At 40.3% G+C, this 21,705-nt stretch overlaps 1 protein-coding gene across 1 annotated transcript; it reads left to right on the forward strand.

The window, feature by feature from the left end:
• Positions 1 to 5,905: 5,905 nt before the first annotated feature.
• On the forward strand, positions 5,906 to 21,698 carry LOC123956990 (receptor-type tyrosine-protein phosphatase delta-like). Its single transcript, XM_046029570.1, has 14 exons — positions 5,906 to 6,159; positions 8,011 to 8,121; positions 8,525 to 8,794; positions 9,840 to 9,949; positions 10,525 to 10,719; positions 11,035 to 11,160; positions 11,251 to 11,398; positions 11,534 to 11,679; positions 11,955 to 12,099; positions 13,077 to 13,216; positions 16,153 to 16,294; positions 18,018 to 18,206; positions 21,391 to 21,555; positions 21,691 to 21,698. Exons 1-14 carry the CDS (start codon positions 6,006 to 6,008, stop codon positions 21,696 to 21,698), a joined length of 2,049 nt encoding a protein of 682 aa, XP_045885526.1. The 5' UTR covers positions 5,906 to 6,005.
• The last annotated feature ends 7 nt before the right edge of the window (positions 21,699 to 21,705 follow it).

Consider the following 21,705-nt stretch of genomic DNA (forward strand, 5'->3'; position numbering starts at 1 on the left):
CATGAGGGAGAGCAGCTCCCTGCCCAACCATGTGAATACATGGGAAGCCTGAGGCAGAGAGAAGCAGTAAAGAACCATAATTATAGAATACATAATTAATCAGATACTAGATGGGCACTGAAAGGTGGTGTTAAACGGGCCTGGGGCTAAATAGCTGTTTATTATAAGGCTGCAGCCTCTGCTGCCTCTTGCATACATACACCACTTGCTGCTAGTATTATTTTTGTCCCTTTTCAACAAATTGATATGAAGAGATCATTTTACATAGCCTATTCACAATTAAGCAAGTGCAGGAGTGTGTGCCTCCCGGCATTTGGTCCACATCAACCTATAGATACATATTTTCATTTCCCCTGTATCTCCAGGCAGAGGAAATTCTTGCGTTTCTCATTCAGGGGAATCCGATCTCACGTTTTCTGATGGACTCTTTTGAATTTCCTTCAGAACTTTTCAAAGTAAAAGCTCTCAGTTAAACACAACCTACTGCTGCAAATACGTTCTCACGTTTTTATTTTGTTGGCACAATCACTTAAGAAGAAGTGATTATGTGAGTGACTTTCGCTATCATGATTTTGATCTGTTTCAGCACCAGCCGCTATAATAAAAAAAAAAAAATGCTGTGCCGCTATCAAATTAATCTGGCCATGAGCCAGATATAATTGCTGGCAGGCCAGCTTTGGCCCGCGGGCTGCCTACCACTGCTCTATGTTGTAAAAGCACACTGCGCTAATGCTAGGCTGTTATTTAGATGTTCAACAAACTAAATGAAAGCATTCTGTAGTCTAACTGTCTAGTCTAAGTGCTTTGACTGATTGCCATGTAGCTTCAAACTGGCACATTGTTACCTGCAGTGAATCACAGCAGAGACAGAAGGAAGGAGGACAGGAGAAAGGACTAATGCCATATGCAGTGCGCTGTCTTTGGCGTTGGTACCTTTAGAATTGCCTGTTTCCTTGCATCATCACGCTTTCTTCCTTCAGTTGAAATGTTATGACCTAGATACGTGACCTGGGGTCGACAAAACTGCAATTTAGCTTTACTAGCTTTATGGCCTTCCTGAGCTAGAAACTGTAACAATATAGTGTCCTGTTAACACTGTTAATAAAAGGATAAAAGGATGTAGTCCAAATAAAGCAGAACCTTACTGCCTCTTGGCAAGGTTTTGTTTGGTGATTTGGACAGAAAAGCTCGGTAAATCTGCACATGTACACCTACATAGCCATCTTTGTCGCAGGATAAATCTGTCAGTCTCAAAGAGGTGCTTGATATTTAGAAAAATAGTTTTTAGTGTATTTGGGTGTACCTGTAGTACACAGTGCAATGGAGCTCATCTGAATCTTAAAGAATGGCTTTTGGGCTTACTACATTTTTAGCTTTGTCCATTAAAGATTTTACAACATTCTGTGGTCCTTTGTGGATCCAACCAAGGGAAAAGTAATAGTTTATTATAATGTGTTCCAAGAAAGCAATAAAACCTTCATCGCCATCTCACTATTTTGAAACCATTTTTACTTGGAATAACTCCAATTCCCAAGGTTGATATAACATCTCTATCAAGCAAATCAGCTGAACAACTGATTGAGACAATGATCTGTTATTCAGTTTAACATCCTTATTCACAGTCAACAAAATGTACTGCAGCTGAAACATGTTCTGCCAAAGCATTACCAGTAGCTGAGCTTATCAAAATGGTATCATTTGACATTTTTAGACCCTGGGAGTGTTTTTAATCTTAAAACTGGTCTATCACAATGAATCATCATCATAATAAGCATAGTGGTTATTTAATTTTGTCATTTATTTTGGAAAATCAGCTGCCCTGATTGTTCCGCTCGCTCCGATCTCTGGGTCAGCTTGATTTATTTGTCACAACAGGTTGTAATGAAATTTAGTTTGTAACTCTCTTCTGCTACGTAGCAGATAATATACATATATAAGCAAATAAACTATAATCAGTGGAGCAGTGCTGAGGATGACTTTGAGCTTAAGAGTCTGATAGCTTGGGGGTAAAACCTCTTTGCAGTCTGGTGGTGCAGCAGAGAGCTGAGTTTGTTGATCAGCTTCGTGAGGGAGATTGTGTTGAATGCTGAGCTGAAATCCACAAACAGCATTCTGATGTAGGTGTTTTTCTCAAGGTGTGTGAAGGCTGAGAAAAGGGCAGTGGAGATGTCAGGAGTAAGTCCTTATAAATCCTTTCTGGCACAGAAATATTAAGCTTCAGCACACACAAACACAAAGCCACACACGTGCACAACTATGCTGAGAAATAGGTGCATGTACTCCAAGACTTTGTTTCACATCGTAACACACACAGAGAAACGAACCACAGTGTTCAAACATGTTTGAAACCATTATTGTGCTTCCTCTTTTGTTTTCACTTAAATTACATGCACACACACCTCCTGGCATTTTCCCTTTTCACACACTCTTGTTTTAGTACAACAGATGTCAAACATACAGTAAGTGCTACAAATTTGTGAATGACAGATTATAGTGGTATATTAAGTGGAAATCTGGTGCATTTAGAAAAACACAATAATCCATTAGAGAATATGTACATTTAAATGTAAAAATGCTTATAAGTAAAGTGGTAACAATGGTGATGTGAATGGTTGTCATTTTAAGAGCATTGTATAAATGTCCATCAAATCTTCTTCATCTTCAAATCTCCTGTACTTATTGACATGTGCATGTACACACTCAAACAGCAACATTGGGAGTTTGAACTTTTTTACACATCTTTCCAAACAGCAGGCCTCAGATTTACAAGAACCCCAGAAGACCAAACAGGAGTCGATGGGGGAGTGGCCTCCTTTGTGTGCCAGGCAACAGGGGATCCACCACCCAACATCGTCTGGAACAAGAATGGCACAAATATCCAAAACGAGAGATTTGAGGTATGATGCTGAGATGCTAATGAAGGTAGTGTAATTTTGTGTGTTTTCTATGATAGGATTGATTTCTTCTCATGCTAAAATGCTCTAAACTGAACTGGTTACCATCCCACAACAGAGCTACAACAGAGGTTCATTGGCTGTGCGGATCGGTTCTGTAAAACAGTGGCTGCTGCAAAAATAAGAATGACTGTTGTTCCCATTAGTTTCTTTGTTTTTTAATATAACTTTCTCACAGCAGACATTTTTGACTTTGCAAGCATACGCGTAACGCATAACATTAAAAATGGCTGTAGAACTGCTAATGGACAGTTAATTATTAGTATTGACAGAAAAATAATTGGCAACTGTTCAATTAATTGTTTAAAGGAAAAGTTTTGGGAAACACAATTATGCTTTCTTGCCAAGAGTTAGATAAGGAGATATATACTGTCACTTTCAGCATGTTTGACCTTTAAATACAGTATACTGCCAAAGGTTTTGGGGCACCTGCCTTTACATGCACATGAAGGTTAATGACATCCCATTCTTAATCCGTAAGGTTTAATCTGGAGTTGCCCACCCTTTGAAGCTATAACAGTTTCAACTCTTCTGGGAAGGCTGTCCACAAAGTTTACAGTTAGGTTAGCCAGGTAAAAACCCCGGTATTTTGCATGCTGACTCACTCAAAGTTACTAAATGGAATAGTGCCATCATTAATGGTGTCAGATACACCTGTGCTTTTCCTTTAAAGAGAAGGGCACGCTGTGAGAACGATGTTAGGGTTTTAGGTTTTTCTTGTCCTGTCCTGTCAGTCAGGAGTCGATGTGGGATTTCTTTTTATTGGTTTTCAGTCAGCGAAAACCTTCTCATAATACAGAACCCCGATCTACATGCATAACCGTATGCTAGCACATTTAAAATCTACAATCCAGTATTTCTGATAAACGCATTGTTACATATACTGAATATGAAAAGGACATAAGAGATAATATAATGCATTCTTAACTAACTCTCTTCTCCGTTCTTTCAATTCATTTCAAAATTACTTATAATGAGTGCATTGCTTGTCTGGTGCCACCTGAAGTCCATTATAATGTGTGTAGCGATTGATCCTAGACTGTTGACCATTGCTCTTCACAGGCTCTGTCCACTCGGCTTCTCTCTGCAGACAGAAATTCATTATTGAGTTGCAAACAAAGTTGATGGTAACATCAAAACCAAACCAAAAAGATGTAAACACAACATATTATCAGCTTTTAAATTGAAATGGTAAATAGTTGCCTATACAAACAGCAGACACAGAGCATCATTAGTATTGTTTGGAAGTTGTGTTTGATGAATGTCATTTCAATGTTCACTCTCTTTAAGCTCCTCCGGAGGGAAATATTTGGCTCTTTAACTGCTAAATGTTCCACTATGTTCACCAGATAGTCGCTAATTTTCCATAAAACCTGCTAGGGCATAAACAACCAAGCGATGAACCAAAACAGTGAGCTTTAATTCTCTGTAGGTTCGTCACTGCAAGTGACACCTTTTACTTTACGCATTTTGACCCAATGTTAATCTATTATACTGACTAAAGCCGCTGTCTTTTCCCTCTTACAGGCAATGGAGTTTGACAACGGGTCCGGCTCGATCCTGAGGATCCAGCCACTGAGGACTACCAGAGACAAGGGTATTTACGAATGTCACGCCTCCAACTCTGCAGGAGAAATCACCGCCTCCGCCAGACTAAGTGTGCTATGAGGTCAGTGTGAACACACATGCAAGCTTTGTTTCCATTCAGCTTGCTGTGAAGAAAATTGCAAATCATTATACTTGGAATCCACATAAAAAATGCAGTCTTTACACAACACTTTGTTTATTTCATAATTGCTTTTTGTGTGTATCACCTGACTGTGACTGTAACTGACAAAGCAGACACACTCTATTGGTTCTGCGCAAAATTGAATAATGAATTCTAAAGTAGTGTATTGCACACTTTTAATTGAAATGTACTGCTATGTACACAAGTGTGTAATAACATGTGGTTTGCAAACACTTCAAACAAATAAGGTGCTTTTTACCAGCAGTATTAACCTTTACACAGTAACAATAAAATATTTCTTATCAATCTCAACTTTACATTAATGTAATCAAAACAAATAACTATTTACTACTATTTAATAGGGCACAATCCATAATTAAAGCTGCAAGCAGTATTGGGCGGCCCTCATGTGAAGCACGTCGATGAGTGCCGCAGCTCTGCCTAAGTGGGTCTGAATTTTACGTGAAAAGGACTTAAAAGTCTCTTCCTGTGTCCCCTATGTAGCAATAGAGAGCACCTGGTAACTATAAATTATGTCTCAGTATGTCAAGTGTGGAACACATTGTGAAAATTTATATGAAAATCACATGATCGTCACACAGAGCTTACTTCCTGTTGCCAGTAGGTGGCGCTGCGACTATAACTGAGTATTTGCTTGTAGCTGTGCTGTATGTATAGTGAAGTTACAATACTGTTTCGTGGCGAATCATTGATTTTGTAAAATGGGCCAATGGGTGCTGTGGGATTCAAAAAAGGAATATAACAAAAAGAGATCCTCAAAAGGAGGATTAACAACTCTAACTACACGGGAAAATATATAAGGGTAAATCAAAACCTCTCTAACTAAATTACTATGAAAACCAAAAGGCCATTTGAGAGTTTGTGAAAAAATGTTGCAAAAAATGTGCAGAGATGTCAAAATATAAAGTTAAAACTGCTGGTTAAATGGTAAATATATAAATATACCTAGTGTCTGCTCTACAAGTAGTAGTTGTAGTAGTAGTAGTAGTTGTAGTAGTAGTAGTAGTAGCATGAATGTAACTAAACCCGCTGAAAAATGTGACAAAGCCTAAACAATGAGAGTTTTAGTATCAGTCTTTTATTTACTATAACAACACAAGTTACTGTAACAGCTACTTTTGAATAGTGTTAAAAAACATCTTGTATGAAATAATTCAAATTAACACAATTGAAACATCTGTTGGGATGGGAACCACCGCACTACACTACCAAGCTGAATATGTGAGTAATGTCCAGCTCTGTTTGACTCATCTTTAATCTTTCCAGAGCACCAGTTGCCCTCTGGGTTTCCCTCCATAGACATGGGTCCCCAGCTGAAAGTTGTTCGGCATTCTCAGACCGCCACCATGATCTGCGCTGCTAGCGGCAACCCTAACCCAGAAATTACCTGGTTCAAGGATTTCCTGCCGTTTAATACGTCAAGTAACAACGGACGAATCAAGCAGCTCCGCTCAGGTAACCAATGCTTTTATCCCTCCAGTCTTTAGCTTCCCTTAAATCCTAGTTTTTATTTCTACCTTAAGGTTTTTTGTCCTCCCACTTTGCTTGTATCCCTTGTTCAATATACACTCTGTCTTATCCTCCTTCTGCTCACGCCCACAACCTAATTTTTATTTTCCGTTCCTGAAGTTTCTGTTGTTCTTGCCCTCATTCACCCCTTTTCTTATGCTGCTTCGCACTCCTGCTGCCGTTGTTACTCCCACAGTTATTTGTTTCAGCATTGCATGAAGACTACGTTCTCAGTAGTGTTGTAGTACTCGAGACCTGTTTTGGTCTTAAGACCAGTTTGATGGTCTTGGTCTCGTCTCGGACTCGACCGCTTTTGTACTCGGCCTTGTCTCGGTCTCGGACATTGAGGGCTTGGGATTTTATTTCAAGACCATAACTTTGGGAATATCTGTTATGAGTTGTAGTTTTCCCTGTGAGTTTGAGTTTTTGCCATTGTTTCATATGTCTATCTATTTGCCTGTTTCTCTCGTTCCTTGTCCTTAGTAGTATATGTCTCTTCTCTCATCTTAGTTCTTGGTCCTGTGCTTTAGTTCATGTTTAGTGTTTTCCTTATCGGTGTGCTTCTGTATTTTCTCATTATGCTCTGTCTTAGTCCTTAGTCTTTTATCTCCATGTTTTAGGGTAGTCTTGTCTCCTGTTTGGTCCCGTCTCTGTCTGTGTCCTGATTTTGCTGTCTTTCCATGTTTTTGTGTTTTACTTTGGTAGATCTGTCCTTGTATGTTCCTGTAAACTTTACTTCCTGTTTATTTTGGTCATCTCCTGTACCTGGTGTGCTTGTCCAGCTTTGTCTGATTACCTGATGTATCTCAGCTGTGCTTCCCTCCCTGCTTTACCTGTGTATATATTGTCCTCAGTTTTGTCTTTGTCATGTCCTTGTATTGTCTACGTTGAAGTTGAGTGTCCTGCCTTGTACCTTGTTTCCTGGTATTCTGGATTATTCCCTGATTTTTGTGGATTTGTGCCTTGGATTCCCTTTTGTTCTTGTTTTTGGATTTCTTTCCCCCCGGATTTATGTTTTTGCTTTGGAGCCACTTTCTGTTTGAACTTTAGCCGCTGAGCTCCCAGCGTTAGCCTGTTTGTCTTTTTGTAAATAAATCTTTGTTTAAACTGCATCCTCCTCGCCTACGTCTGCATTTGGGTCCACACCTCCGCCTTCACTCCGCCAATCCCGACAAGATCAATAAATTGCTTTTGCATTGTCTGATTTACTTTGATTGGATATAAAATGTATTTCTTCAAATGCAACCAATAACCCTAATTGAAAATATGCTGTTAACGACTGTCACCCCTACCCCCGATAATAAGCATGGAAAAGGAGTGTTTGAGACGTCCACATTTATTGTGTGTCATGTAATGTGGGGAACTGGTCTTGGTCTCGTCTTGGTTTCAGCCCCTAAAAGTCTTGGTCTTGTCCCAATCTCAATAAACTCTTGTCTTTGTCTTGACTTGGTCTCGGTTTGGGCGGTCTTGACTGCAACACTAATTCTCATTTTTTGTAGGCTTTTTATCAGTGCTTTTATTGTTTGTTTTTGTTTTCTTCCCATTTCTGAATCAGGAAGCCGACCCTTGTTTTAGCTCACTGTTTAGCCTTGTGTTTCTCAGAGTTCAGCTTGTTTTTGCTGAAAACTCCCTCAGATTCATTTCTTCTTACCTATGTTGATGTATTTATAGACTATACCAATTATCTGACATCTTCCACGTCTGTGTAATTGCACTTTCTTCCTCACTATCTTTCTATGTGACTGACTCTCCTCTCTATATCTTCTACTTTTCCTCTCCATCCCTCCATCCATCTAGGTGCCCTCCAGATAGAGATGAGTGAGGAGTCAGACCAGGGGAAGTATGAGTGCGTTGCCACCAACAGAGATGGGACACGCTACTCCAGCCCAGCTAACCTCTATGTCAGAGGTAAGATGGGGGTTAAAAACCAGCCTGTCCTGTGGGAACCAGAGTCCAATGGATGTGACAATGGATGTGTAGATTGCGACATCTATTCCAAGAAAATATTCATACGTTTTTTTACAAAGACATCTTCTGCTAGGAATGTGTGTTTATCAATCAATGTGATGAAACTTACATTGGTTTTATAATTCTTAGCTGTATAGACATAAAACAGGATGGTTTTAAAACGAGAGCTCCCAACACCATGAATAAAACATTTTGATATCACATAAGCCCTAGTGGTCTTATAATAAATTATAATCATACAGACCCTGGTTGTCATTCACTGCTCTGCAACTTGGTGAACAACACAGTCACGAATTTATAATGACCTCACTTTTCTCCGTGTTTTCATTGCTATCTGGTCCAGTGCGTCGTGTCCCCCCTCGCATCTCCATCCCACCAGCAAACAGCGAGATCAAGCCAGGGGGGAACATCAACATCTCCTGTGTGGCAGTGGGCTCCCCTATGCCGTACGTGAAGTGGATGCTGGGAGCAGAGAACCTGACGCCTGAGGATGACATGCCCATTGGCCGCAACGTCCTGGAGCTGACTGACGTACTCCAGTCAAACAATTACACGTGTGTCGCTATGTCATCACTTGGTGTGATTAAGGCGGTGGCGCAGATTATTGTGAAAGGTGAGTTTATTAGCATGTATATGAGGAGGCTTATGGGTGAGGGAAGTGATGGTTTGACCTTTCCCTCGGTGAGACTTTGGTTCTGACTTTATTTATAAGATCATTTTAAGGAGGACAAAACCAGTAGAGCCAGTTCAGGTGGTTCTGGCATCTGGTAAGGATGCCCCTGGACGGCTCCCTAGGGAGGTGTTCCAGGCACGTCCGGTTGGGAGGAGACCTCGGGAAGACCCAGGTGGAGGGATTATATCTCCACACTGGCCTGGGAACGCCTCGGGATCCCCCAGTCGGAGCTGGTTAATGTGGCTTGAAAAAAAGAAGTTTGGAGTCTGCTGCTGGAACTGCTGCCCCAGCGACCCGACCCCGGATAAGCAGTTGAAGATGGATGGATGGAAAACCACAGCATAGAATTCTTCTCTCTGGGAATGAGCACTGGGACTATGTCTAGTACACTAAAAAGAAAATTTACATCACAAAAGAAATATGATGTAAGACTAGTAGATAAAGTAACTCCCATCGCTCTGTTTTTCTATATACCAAATATCCATCCATCCATCGTCAACTGCTTATCCTGCGTACAGGGTCGCGGGGGGCTGGAGCCAATCCCAGCTGACATTGGGCGAAAGGCGGGGTACACCCTGGACAGGTCGCCAGTCCATTGCAGGGCATCTACCAAATATATGTTAACATATACGTATAATATATTTGGCATATACTATATTTACTTATACACTGTATATATATTTATTGTATATACATATGATCCAACAATATTCAAAATCAGAAAAGGAATTTAATCAATTAATTACAGTATGTGAAAATAACACATTAAATTAAATATGGCCTACAGTCTCTGAAGTGAACTAGGAACTAACTATATTTGTTGAATTTATATATTTGTCCAATTGTTGTAATTGTTGTGTAGAGTATGTCAACTGTATAATTTTAGGATACTGAGTCTATCACATAATTTCCTAACTATAAAGGTGTAAGTGTGAAAGGCACAGAAAGTGCCTATGGATCTCTCTCTCTCTCTCTTCTGTCTCAGATCTGCCGAATGCTCCTGGTACCCCTGTGGTGACTGAGAGAACCGCAACAAGCGTTACACTCACCTGGGATTCTGGCAACCCTGAGCCTGTTTCCTACTATATCTTACAGGTGTGTAACAGATGCAGAAGGGTTATTGCATTATAGCTAAAGCTGCAGTATTTGGACATAAACTGTTATTGACTGCCTAAATCAGTAAGTAGGGCTGCAAAAGAAAAATGTTCATTGTCTCTCTTGATAGTAATAAAATCACCTCAAATTGCTCAAATGTAATCTGGTGTTTTAGGAGTACTCTCTGCCCACAAGGACACACACAATGAAATGAACAATGAAATAGAAACTGCTTCACTAAAGGGATGACTCAGTACTCCATTCACAAAAAGCAGGACACCAACACCTACCTGTACATTATATGTGTAGTTCTGTATGTTTTGGCATACATCTTGGTTGGTATGAATATATTCCACAAGTGCATGAATGTTAGTTTCTGTTTGAGCACTTAGGCTCAGTGTATGAATGTGTGTGAATGGTGAATGCAATGTAGTTTAAAGCGCTTTGAGTGGTCACAAAGATTTGAAAGGCTCTATACAAATATAGAGCATTTACATTGACATAGAGCTATATGTAGAGCTTTAAATCAGCATATTTTTGCCCTCTCTTGCTTCTTCCTCTCTTACTTCCTCCAGCACCGTGCCAAAGGTATAGAACCATACAAAGAGATTAATGGCATCACCAAACCACTCTACAGCGTGGGCGGCCTCAGCCCATACTCTCACTATGACTTTCGGGTAGCTGCAGTTAACACCGTTGGCCAGGGCCCCTCCAGCGAGGTGGTGGAGGTTCTCACAGCCGAGCAAGCTCCCTCCTCGCCCCCTCGACGGGTCAGTTTCATTGAACAAATCAGAGTCAAAGAAATTTTATTCGTTCATCGATATTGCATCTATCATTTGAAATAGGCAATTTTGTTCCTGTATGACAAGTAAGTTGACTTGAATGCTTAGCTGTAATTTCAATCTATTGTTATTGTGTATCATAGAATAACTTCACCTCAAGCTTGCCTGTTGTTCTGACTGACATAACAGTGTGTTACATAAATCCTATTTTAGGTTGCCTTTACTTCCCAACAATCCAACTTGCTTCAGTGTACATTTTATCCCAGGGCAGTGTTGCTGAAGTTCTTCCTGTCTGCCCTGCAGGTCAGAGGTCGTATGCTGAGCACAAGAACAGCAATCATCCACTGGGATGAACCAGATGAACCTAACGGACAGGTGGTGGGAAACAGAGTCTATTACACCTCAAACAACACGCTGCCAGTCAACCAGGTGTGTACCTGCAATTGCTTGGTTTCACTGACTTTTATTAATCACAAATGACTGATAACTTGTCTGTGTGTGTGTCCTTGTGTTGTGCAGTGGGAGAAGCAGATTGTGCGCAGCACGAACTTCACCATCATCCATGATTTGACTCCTAACAAGACTTATTACATCAGAGTGCTGGCCTTCACATCTGAAGGAGACGGCCCCCTGTCCCTGGACCTGCAGATTATGGCCAAGACTGGAGGTTAGAGACAGGAAGCAAGAGAGGGATGTCTTGATGGTTTTGCTTGCTGTTAGACAGACACAGTTATACTGAAAACATATGCACTTACTCTCTGCAAGAATAAAAGACTAATCCTGTTTTTCCTAAATTCTGTAGTTCCATCCCAACCTTCAGAATTTATGGGTGTGGCCAAGTCTGAGACCAGTATCTTGTTGTCCTGGGTAGCTCCACTCCAGGGTGATTCCAACAACCAGATCACAGGATATGATCTGGTCTACCGACGAGCTGACGACACAGAGGAGGTAAGATAAGAGGGAGAGACAGATGGATTGGTAGCTGAGAGGACTGTTTTGCATGACTAATAGATTAATGGATGGTTGGATGGATAAGATTAAAGGACAGATGTGTGAATAGATGGCTGGGTGGGAAAACACAAGAACAATTGATTTTCACATTGAAAGTTAACTCTATATAGGGAATTTAAAGGATACTTTCACCCTGTGGAATAGTTAATTCAGCCTGTTTCTTTTGTTTTTCTCACAACCTGACGTCTTCCACTGTCCCGTTGTCCTTTTAGACGAAAGTGAGCTTTGAGCCTACCTCCTCTTACCTGCTGAAGTACCTGAAGCCTTTCTCCACCTACACCTTTCAACTGGCTGCCAAGAGCAAGCATGCAGTTGGGGTGTATACCAACGAGATGTCCATTGACACGCCACAGACACGTAGGTCCAACCACAAATACTGTGTGTGTGCAGTGTGTGTGTGCTTGAGAGACAGAGGTTTCCCTTCTGACAATCCAAAAATGAGAACTGCCACAGAAACTGAACCACAAATACATGAAATGCCAGATCTGACCATCATATATTTGTGTGTTACTAACAGTAATTGATGAGACATTTGGCAGTTGTTGCTTTTTTGCATTGTCACAAAGGGGCCGTCATGAATCCAAACATTATCTGAATGATTCCCACAGCTTATTCTTGACTGGCTACTCTCTACTGCCTCAGACGACGACATCCACTAAATCCGTGATTTCTGCTGTCAGCAGTCTGTAGTATCTTTCGCGACTTCTTCTGGCTGCATGGTATAAATCCATAGGCTGTTGGCTCTCGTGCTAAATAACACGCGTGTGCGCTCGTTCAGTTGTCCAAATGTCACTTCTCTTCTTACTTCTAATAAACCAGAAGACTACTCAGAGACTGTATATTACTATTATTATTATTCCCTCTTCTTCTTCTTTGTACGTATTCAATGTAGTGACCAGCGTCTCCAATGTAGTGACCACCGGAATTACACAAGCAGAAGAAGAACGCCATGATGACGAAACACGCTCTGTAGCGCTGTTTGTTCGTTGACAGCTACAGTAGACACATGACGATAAAATTTCACGCAGTCCAAATAAATTTGAGACTCACTACGATCTGAACAGCCCCATTGTCAGCAAGTTTGACTCGGTTACCTGGGGATTTGAACCCTGGATCTGCAGATCTCTAGAGTAGGTGACTTACTGACTTAGCTACTGATGAGAGGCTCTTCCTACACACCTTCTCACAAGTGGAGGTATTGACGTCAGTTTGTCAGTTCAAATCTTCCTCATCTTCAAATCTCCTGTACTTATTGACATGTGCATGTACACACTCAAACAGCAACATTGGGAGTCTGAACTTGACTTAACTTTTTTACACATCTTTCCATACAGCAAGATTTACACGAACCCCAGAAGACCAAACAGGAGTCGAGGGAGGAGTGGCCTCCTTTGTGTGCCAGGCCACAGGGAATCCACAGCCCAACATCGTCTGGAACAAGAAAGGCAAAAAAGTCAGCAAGCACAGATATGAGGTACGATGCTGAGATACTAATGAAGGTAGCGTAACTTTGTGTGTTTTCTCTGATAGTATTGACTTCTTCTCATGCTAAAATGCTCTAAACTGAACTGGGAATGGGTTACAACAGAGGGATGTGTGGATCGGCTCTGTAAAACTGAAAACAGTGGAGAGATTATATGGCTGCCAGCATTTAGGTTAGCCAGATTTAGAGCCCAGGTATTGTGCATTCTGACTCACTGTAAGTTACTAAATAGAATAGAGCCATCATTAATGTTGTTAGTTACACCTGTATTTTTCTTTGATGACAAGGGCCCGCTTTTAGAAAGGTGTATTTTTAATAGAGGTTTGAATCTCTGGGCACCTCGAGATTCGATTACGATTCAGAGGGCTGCGATTTGATTATAAAACGATTATCGATGCATCTTGATGCATTATTTTTTCTATACAGGATCCCTGGATAATTACTAAGCATTTAATTTGCTCATTAAAATCCAAAAGAAACATCTCCTAATCAGCTTAAAAGGACTAGTTCCCTTCATTTCATTAACAACCAGTTGTCAGACTCCTCTGAAAACTGAAAAATATTTATAAGGATGTACAGTATGTGTACAGGACAGAGCTGTACACAGTGTAGTCTAAGCTTGTGCCTGATGTTCCCAACACTTGACTAGCAGGTTAGTTAGTAATGACATACAGCTGATAATTAATATTGCTTCGTTAAGTTACTAATTTAGCTAACGACAGAAACTTAAAGCTAATATATTCCTCCGCTAACTTTCACCGTCACGTTCTGCGCTGGCGGTGTGCCGAATACAGGCTAACATTGGTCTCTCTGTTGTGTGCGCTCCACAGACGGTCCGGGTGCTGCACTTTGGCGAGTTCCTTTTGCGGTTTGTCAACATTGGTATCATTTAAATAATTGATTTCTAGACATTTGTTAATCGATTCATAATCTTCAACATCCGCTTCGTGATGCATCTAAGAATCGATTATTTCTCCCACCCCTAATTGTTAACCCGTTCTCACTCCCCAAGTTGTCACATATGGACCCATGGTCAAGACCCATCGGTGTCAGGTTGTAACGCACTGGAGATCCCTATAGTGTCATAGTTCAACACATTGGGGGAAGCCCTGTAGCGTCAGTTTTTGAAGGTAAAGGAAGGTATATGATAATTAACAGAAAAGACTGATTAAGGAGGTGGTTGGTGTGGATGGAGGGCCAGAACCCGGAAATTGAACCAGGAGTCCAGAGCAGAATCCAGGAGTAGTTTAGCCGGGCGGTTGTCCAGGCGGAGACTGCACGGGATGAGTGGTGTTTCCGGTAGCGGAACTAGATCTAACACCTTATTATGCAAAATTCACTTTTAATTTTAATTATAGCAACCAAATGCTCTTCTTCTACAATCGGCCTAATATAATTAGTCTTATTTAATTCATTGTGTTGCTGTTTGTTTCCAGCCTATAGTTTGATACTGATTAATTTTAAAATGTAGGAAATTTGACTGTTTTGATCTGTAATGAAATTAAGAAATTGTAAAATCAATAAACAACATAACTTCCACACTACTGCTATCATCACTCAGTTTAAAGTGCTCCCCACAGCTGAGGGCTTCATTTTGTTTTCCCTTTGATGTGAACTAGAGTGGTCAGGCGCGTGAAAAAAACCTCATTAATCGAATCTCATAATTGAAAATTGATTGTGTACCCAACGGTTGAATATTCGTGTATTCTATGGGGAAAGCCCATAATGGCAAAGATGGCGGTTATCCTACCCTTCCCGCTATAAAGCCAATCGTCTGCTTTTAACAGCCAAAGCAGAAAACATATTACAGCCAATCGTGTGGTTCCACTGACGTAAGGGTCTGTGTTACTTCTACTGCGCATGCGCGGAAGTGGTGACGCATGCAATAACGCATAAACTACTGTTTTGTTATCTCGAGAACTTGAGAAAATTATCATAATAAAACAGAGTAAACATTTTTTTTTAAATTGATGGCCGCTTAGGGCTTCTGTACTTTTCACTGGAAGAGGAAAACATTATTTTGTCATTAATGACTTCAAAATTATAACATATACTATCTAGTTGTACTTAACAACGAGATTAGTAGATGTCGAGTTTTGTAACATTTATTTTATCTGGTTTATCAAAGCCTCCGGAAAAGCACTGACTACTAAAGAATATTGTCTAATTGAGCAATCCAAATTAAATTTTGTTTTAAAATTTAGACTTATGCTTATACAGCATTTTCCAATAGAGAGGTTACCTAGTGGCAAGTCCTCTGTTGCTTTGAGGATTACCCCTAATCCTTTGTCATTACTAATGTTACTCGCTGCAAGTACAACTTTATAACAGCAGGTGGTATTTTTATCCCATTTAGTAGGGTTTAACCTGAACCTTTTTAACTATGGTACAAATATCCTGAATATGAAAAGGACCTGACTTGAGCCCTCAGCTTTGTTTAGCAAATTAAAAACTAGGAAAAGACCTTGAAAAATGTGTCTGAAAATGACTTGCAAACAAAGTTGATGGTAACTAAACCATAAAAGATGTAAACACAACATTGACATATTACCAGATTTTAAATAGAAATGGTAAAAAGTTGCCTGTATAATGATCCAGCAGACACAGAGCAACATTAAGATTCTTTTGAAGTTATGTTTTTAACCACCTGACGTAAGTTCAATGTTCACTCTCTTTTAGCTCCTCCTGAGGGAAATATTTGGTGTCTTTAGCTGCTAAATGTTCAATTATGTTCACCAGATAATCGCTAACTTTCTCTAAAAGCTGCTGCGGCCATAAACAATCAAGCGGTGAGAGTGAACCAAAACAGTGAGCTTTAATTCTCTGTAGGTTCGTCACTAAGTGACACCTTTCACTTAACGCATTTTGACCCATTTTTAATATATTATATTGACTAAAGCCGCTTTAACATGTTTTCCCTCTGACAGATAATAGAGTTTGACAACGGATCAGGCTCGGTCCTGAGGATCCAGCCACTGAGGACTATCATAGACGAGGTTATTTACGAATGTCACGCCTCCAACTCTGCAGGTGAAGTCACTGCCTCCGCCAGGCTGAGTGTGCTACGAGGTCAGTGTGAACACACATGCAAGCGAGAGTTTCCATTCATTGCCGTGAAGAAAATTGCCAATCATAATACTTTGAAGCCACATAAAAAACAGTCTTTATACGACACTTTGCTTATTTCATAAATGTGTTTTGTGTGTATCACCCGACTGTGAAGGTAACTGACAAAGCAGACAAACTTTATTGGTACTTATGTTTAACATTCCTCTAATTTAATGTTTGCATCCAGAAGGAATACTACAACACTAGAGTGGTTTTAAATCAGTTGACTTCATAAAGTCTTCGTAAAGTGTAAAGCGGATGGATGGAGTACACAGGTATAATCGAAGTCAAAATCAGGTTTTTATACATGAAACTTGAGGATTGGAGGGATATGTCCTCAGTAGGGCTGATCCCGAATAGAAGACCCGATGCTTCGATGGGCGGAGCCTGATTCGACTGTCAATCTCACACTCGAAGCTTCACAGCGAAACGAGGATCATGCCATTTTGACTGTATGGGGGTGCTCAACGTACCAGTTTTCTCCCAATAAGTTAATATACAGCCTATTACAATATAAATTTAAACGTTTAATAAATAAATAAACATGTGAAAAGAAAAAAACTTTCAATAAATGTTTTTAAAGTGCTGAATAAATCAAAAATTGTAACCGTAACCATGGGGGGTCATGTGTAGGCGTAGCGTGCCTGTGTGTAGTGGCAGTAGAGGAACACTGGCTGAAGAGACGGAGCCCCAGCTTCACAGGTGTTGTGCCAAGTTGTCCACACCTTGCGGGACTTTCGGATAATTTGTCACCATTGATGAACCACACAAAGAATATTATATTGTTAAATAACAGGCTAGACACGCGAGTAACCATGTAGTGCACGCACTTGTCTATGATATAGAGCGTGTATGTATGTATATGCATGCGATGTATTATATTTTGGCCTAGGCGGCTTCTCATACTTGTCGGCAGCACACAAATCTCTACACAAGAAAGACCGGTGAATGGGTCTTCAGAAATTTACAGTGTAAGTTACACTGACTGACCTTGGGAAAGGTATCATGTAAATATGCATATAGAAATATTCAAATGTATGTGCAATTATTTATGGAGACAATTCACAATAAATGTATTGCAACAGTAGACAAAACTACTGAGTGCAAAGAGCAGTGTCAGTGTTGGAGCTCAAACCCTGGCCCACTTCCCCAACTTTACACTGGTATTAACAAGGCCAGTTACAAAAATGTCCAAATGTCTAAATAAATGCTACACAGTACACAAAACCTGCAAGGCAATCACAAAATGTGCTCTGAGGCATGTGGCACAGAGGCAAGCTAATCAGTTATAAGACCTGAACTACATGCTGCGATTGAGAGTTTGTAAAAAATAAAGTTAAAAGTTCTGGATAAATGGTTAAAATACCTAGTGTCTGCTCTACAAGTAATAGTAGTAGTGGTAGTAGCATGAATGTGAACTTAACTTAACCCACTGAAAAACGTGACAAAGCCTAAACAATGAAAGTTTTAGCATCACTGTCTTTTATTTACTGTAACAACAAAAGTTACTGTAACAGCTACTTTTATATATTGAATAGTGTTTAAAAAAACCATCTTGTATAAAGTCCATTCAAATTAACACAATTGAAACATCTGTTGGGATGGGAACTACAGCGCTACACTACCAAGCTGAAGATGTGAGTAATGTCCAGCTCTGTTTGACTCATGTATTTAATCTTTCCAGAGGACCAGTTGCCCTATGGGTTTCCCACCATAGACATGGGTCCCCAGCTGAAAGTGGTTGAGCATTCTCGGGGCGCCACCATGGTCTGTGCTGCTAGAGGCAACCCTAAACCAGAAATTACCTGGTTTAAGAATTTCCTGCCGGTCAATACATCCAATAACAACAGAAGAATCAAGCAGCTCCACTCAGGTAACCAATGCATTTATTGCTCCATTCTTTACCTTCGCTTCAATCCTAGTTTGCTTTTATCCCTCTTTCAATATCCACTTTCTCTTATCCTCCTTCTGCCGATTTTTGTAAACTCTTCAAGGCCTTAAAAAGTGAACTCCCAAGTTTCTCTGTTGTTCTCCAAACTCTCTTTGGTCTTCCTGGAGCAAATCACCGTCACAAAGGGTTTAATTATTTTCTAACTAAAAACATTTTGAATTAACAGCATCAGTGTGCAACATGTCCCTAGTCATATCTTATTACATTTCTTTACATGCAACATTTGCAAGGTAAACGGTCTCACTGCTCAGGACAAATGGCCCTGGACTTTGATCCAGACCTGCCCAGCAGAAATGTTCCAACATATACTCCACCACTGGCGCTAATGAACTCACGTACAAACAGGTCCAGCCTCTAATACAACCACCTACCAGCATCACAGCCATTGATCACTAGGCTGCAGCACACCCTGGCCGTAACCAGCTATGAGGTCACAGAGGTCCAGACCTCCGTAAATATATGTAGACTATAGCCTAAAAATTTGAATAAAAACCATTGATAACAAGATTAACTTAAATGAAGGCTGCGCAGCTGGTTACACCATTACAACCAAAATGTTTCCCCATCGATAGTCAGTGTCCAGACCTGGGGAAACACATGAAGTGCATGCGTTGTGAGAACATTAACTGAGAGCATCGCTGTTTGCAGGCAGAGTTTTGTGTGATAAATACATTTAGCGGATTTCAGGGTGGGTGAAATAGGGTGAAGCGTCTCCCCATCAAGACAGACAATGTGTGCATTTACGCACGAGCCACAGCAGCATAACCTCATATTTAAATCTCCCGACAAGCTGACTGGATCATCGGATCTAATGTTAAATAATATGCTGTGTTCTTCTATACACCCAAAAGGTCACACACACACAGTCCAGTCACACTGGAGGAGGTGCTGCGCTCTACATAAATACAATTTTTAATAGGCCTAGTGAAACAAAATCGAAAATCAATATGTATGTGGCGTACAGCGTTGATATTGAGGTGGGCCGCCACAAATCAATCAATGTATGGGAACTTTATACTGTTCAGCTGCCCTATCTGTGGCATCACTGTCCTCTCTGTCTAATCTTTCACCCGTGAACAGGGCTGTGGCAACTTTCTCTTCCCGGTCTTAGCATCGAGTTGGTTACTTTTTTACATGTACTTGCACTTCGGTTAAACTGTGCTTTTCAATTGTCTCTTGTAGCTCGTTTTCCAGCTGTCAGTGTCACTGTGGTGTGTGAGTGAGATGGATGGGGTGGAGCTAAGGGCTCCATAGACGTTCATATGGAATAGACCAACAGGCCTGGGGAGAAGGGGGGTAGGCCCGTGTCGCTCAACCTTCTGCCAACTTTTTCACTTTCCACCAGCCCCGAGTTCGGCCGGCCCACCAGGATTTTTCCCGGTACTCCAGATGGCCAGACCGGCACTACACTTCTGTGATTAAACAATCAAATGACTTCCTTATTTCATGGAAAGTGTGTCTTTGTGTGGGTGTGAAACTGACTCACAGACATTGTATCCATGTTATTTGAGAAAATACATTCACAGAATTTTGTTAAATTAAAAAAACTAATTACTTGGAAGAACTCACATTGAACAAATTCCTTTCCAGTCAAGCAACTTAATCCATCTCAATCAGTTTTTCATTAGCATCAGTAGTGTGTAGTGTGTAAAATACTTCCCAGCCCTCTTTCTACTTCCAGGGACCCAAAATCTCTTGTGATTAGACACCCAACTCCCTGGCTTCTTCTTCTTCATCCTAGAGGTAGTTGGCCTCAATCTGACCTGTGCACCTGCATCCTTTCCAAGAATTACATTAACATTCTCCTCTCCTCTCCTTTCCTTTCCCACTCCTTCACTTATTAAATTATTCTTTCCCGCACTCGTCATTCACTCACCCACTTATACTCTCTCCACTCAATGGCGATCAAGTTTCAAACTACTAGACATTGATTGTACGTTGTAGTATGTATTTCTTAAGCCTGGTTACTACTGCTTAGAAGTGAATTATATAAATCATGTTTGATGTTTTGTAATTTTGCAATAAGGGCTGTATAATTTCTTTGTTTATATTTACTTTAGTCAATGATGTCCTTCCCAGAATGCTTTATGACAACGTCCAGAGAATATGCCTGGGATATATAGTTGATAGATACTTTTCTTTTATCACAGTAAGCTGAAAATCTGAGGGTTTGGGACTGTTGGTTGAACAAAACAAGCACTTTTGGTCCTGGGATATTTTTGATTAAATGATTAATGGATTATTGAAGAAAATACTCAGATGAATTAGTAATTAACACGCACAAATGTGCACATACATTTCTTCATTGTTTTTTACCATTACTTTCTCTCTTATTACTGATAAAAGCCCCAAACAACCACTTTTTTGATAAAGTTTTTATTTTACCAACCCATCTCTAAAGAACCTCTGGTTGACATTTTTGACGTTTTTTCTGTCACAAAAAAGCATTGGTCCTTTCCCAAGTCTTTGAGTATTTTGTTCCTTTTTTTATCTGTTGGCCTTGATCGAGGTCGGTTGATGATCTTTATCTCCTTATTGGGTGTGTTTTAAAATGACATCACACTCCTGATCCCATTGATGGATGCGAAAGGGTTGGGGATATTTTATTGGCAGGGCAACATCTTTGTAACATTTTATCCTTGAAGACTAAAAAATGATTAGCTCCCTAGTATATCTTAATTTTCAGCAAAGACTTTTCAGAATACTGTAATTTTCACTGGACTTCACATTTTGGTTTATTTGTTTCTGCCTTGCATGAAGACTGCATTCTCTGTTTTTGTAGGCTTTGTATCTCTGCTTTTATTGTTAGTTTTTGTTTTCTTCCCATAGCTAACTCAGGAAGCTGACTCTTGTTTGGGCAAATTCTTGCTGACAGTGGTAGAAATGTGTTAATTTGTCCCAAAAGTTTGGCTGAAAAATCCCACAGATTCATTTACTCTTTGTGCAGTTCTAACCATTTCTGTTTTGATGTATCTAGACTATACCCAGTTATCTGATGTCTTCCACATTTGTGTAATTGCTCTTTCTTCCTCACTATCTTTCTATGTGACTCTCTCTCTCCTGTCCCTATCTTCTACTTTTCCTCTCCATCCCTCCATCCATCCAGGTGCCCTCCAGATAGCGATGAGTGAAGAGTCAGACCAGGGGAAGTATGAGTGCGTTGCCACCAACAGAGATGGGACACTCTACTCCAGCCCAGCTAACCTCTATGTCAGAGTTAAGATGGGGGTTAAAAACCAGCCTGTCCTGTGGGAACCAGAGTCCAATGGATGTGACAATGGATGTGTAGATTGCGACATCTATTCCAAGAAAATATTCATACGTTTTTTTACAAAGACATCTTCTGCTAGGAATGTGTGTTTATCAATCAATGTGATGAAACTTACATTGGTTTTATAATTCTTAGCTGTATAGACATAAA

This window comes from Micropterus dolomieu, linkage group LG18, assembly GCF_021292245.1.
Source record: "Micropterus dolomieu isolate WLL.071019.BEF.003 ecotype Adirondacks linkage group LG18, ASM2129224v1, whole genome shotgun sequence".
Taxonomy (NCBI): domain Eukaryota; kingdom Metazoa; phylum Chordata; class Actinopteri; order Centrarchiformes; family Centrarchidae; genus Micropterus; species Micropterus dolomieu.

Excerpts from the sequence above, each read along its gene's own strand:
- LOC123956990 (XM_046029570.1), top strand. The coding sequence starts at position 6,006 with ATGGGTCCCCAGCTGAAAGTTGTTCGGCATTCTCAGACCGCCACCATG. Across the intron at positions 9,950-10,524 it reads TTTCCTACTATATCTTACAG|CACCGTGCCAAAGGTATAGA; the intron begins GTGTGTAACAGA and ends TACTTCCTCCAG. Across the intron at positions 11,680-11,954 it reads GAGCTGACGACACAGAGGAG|ACGAAAGTGAGCTTTGAGCC; the intron begins GTAAGATAAGAG and ends TTGTCCTTTTAG.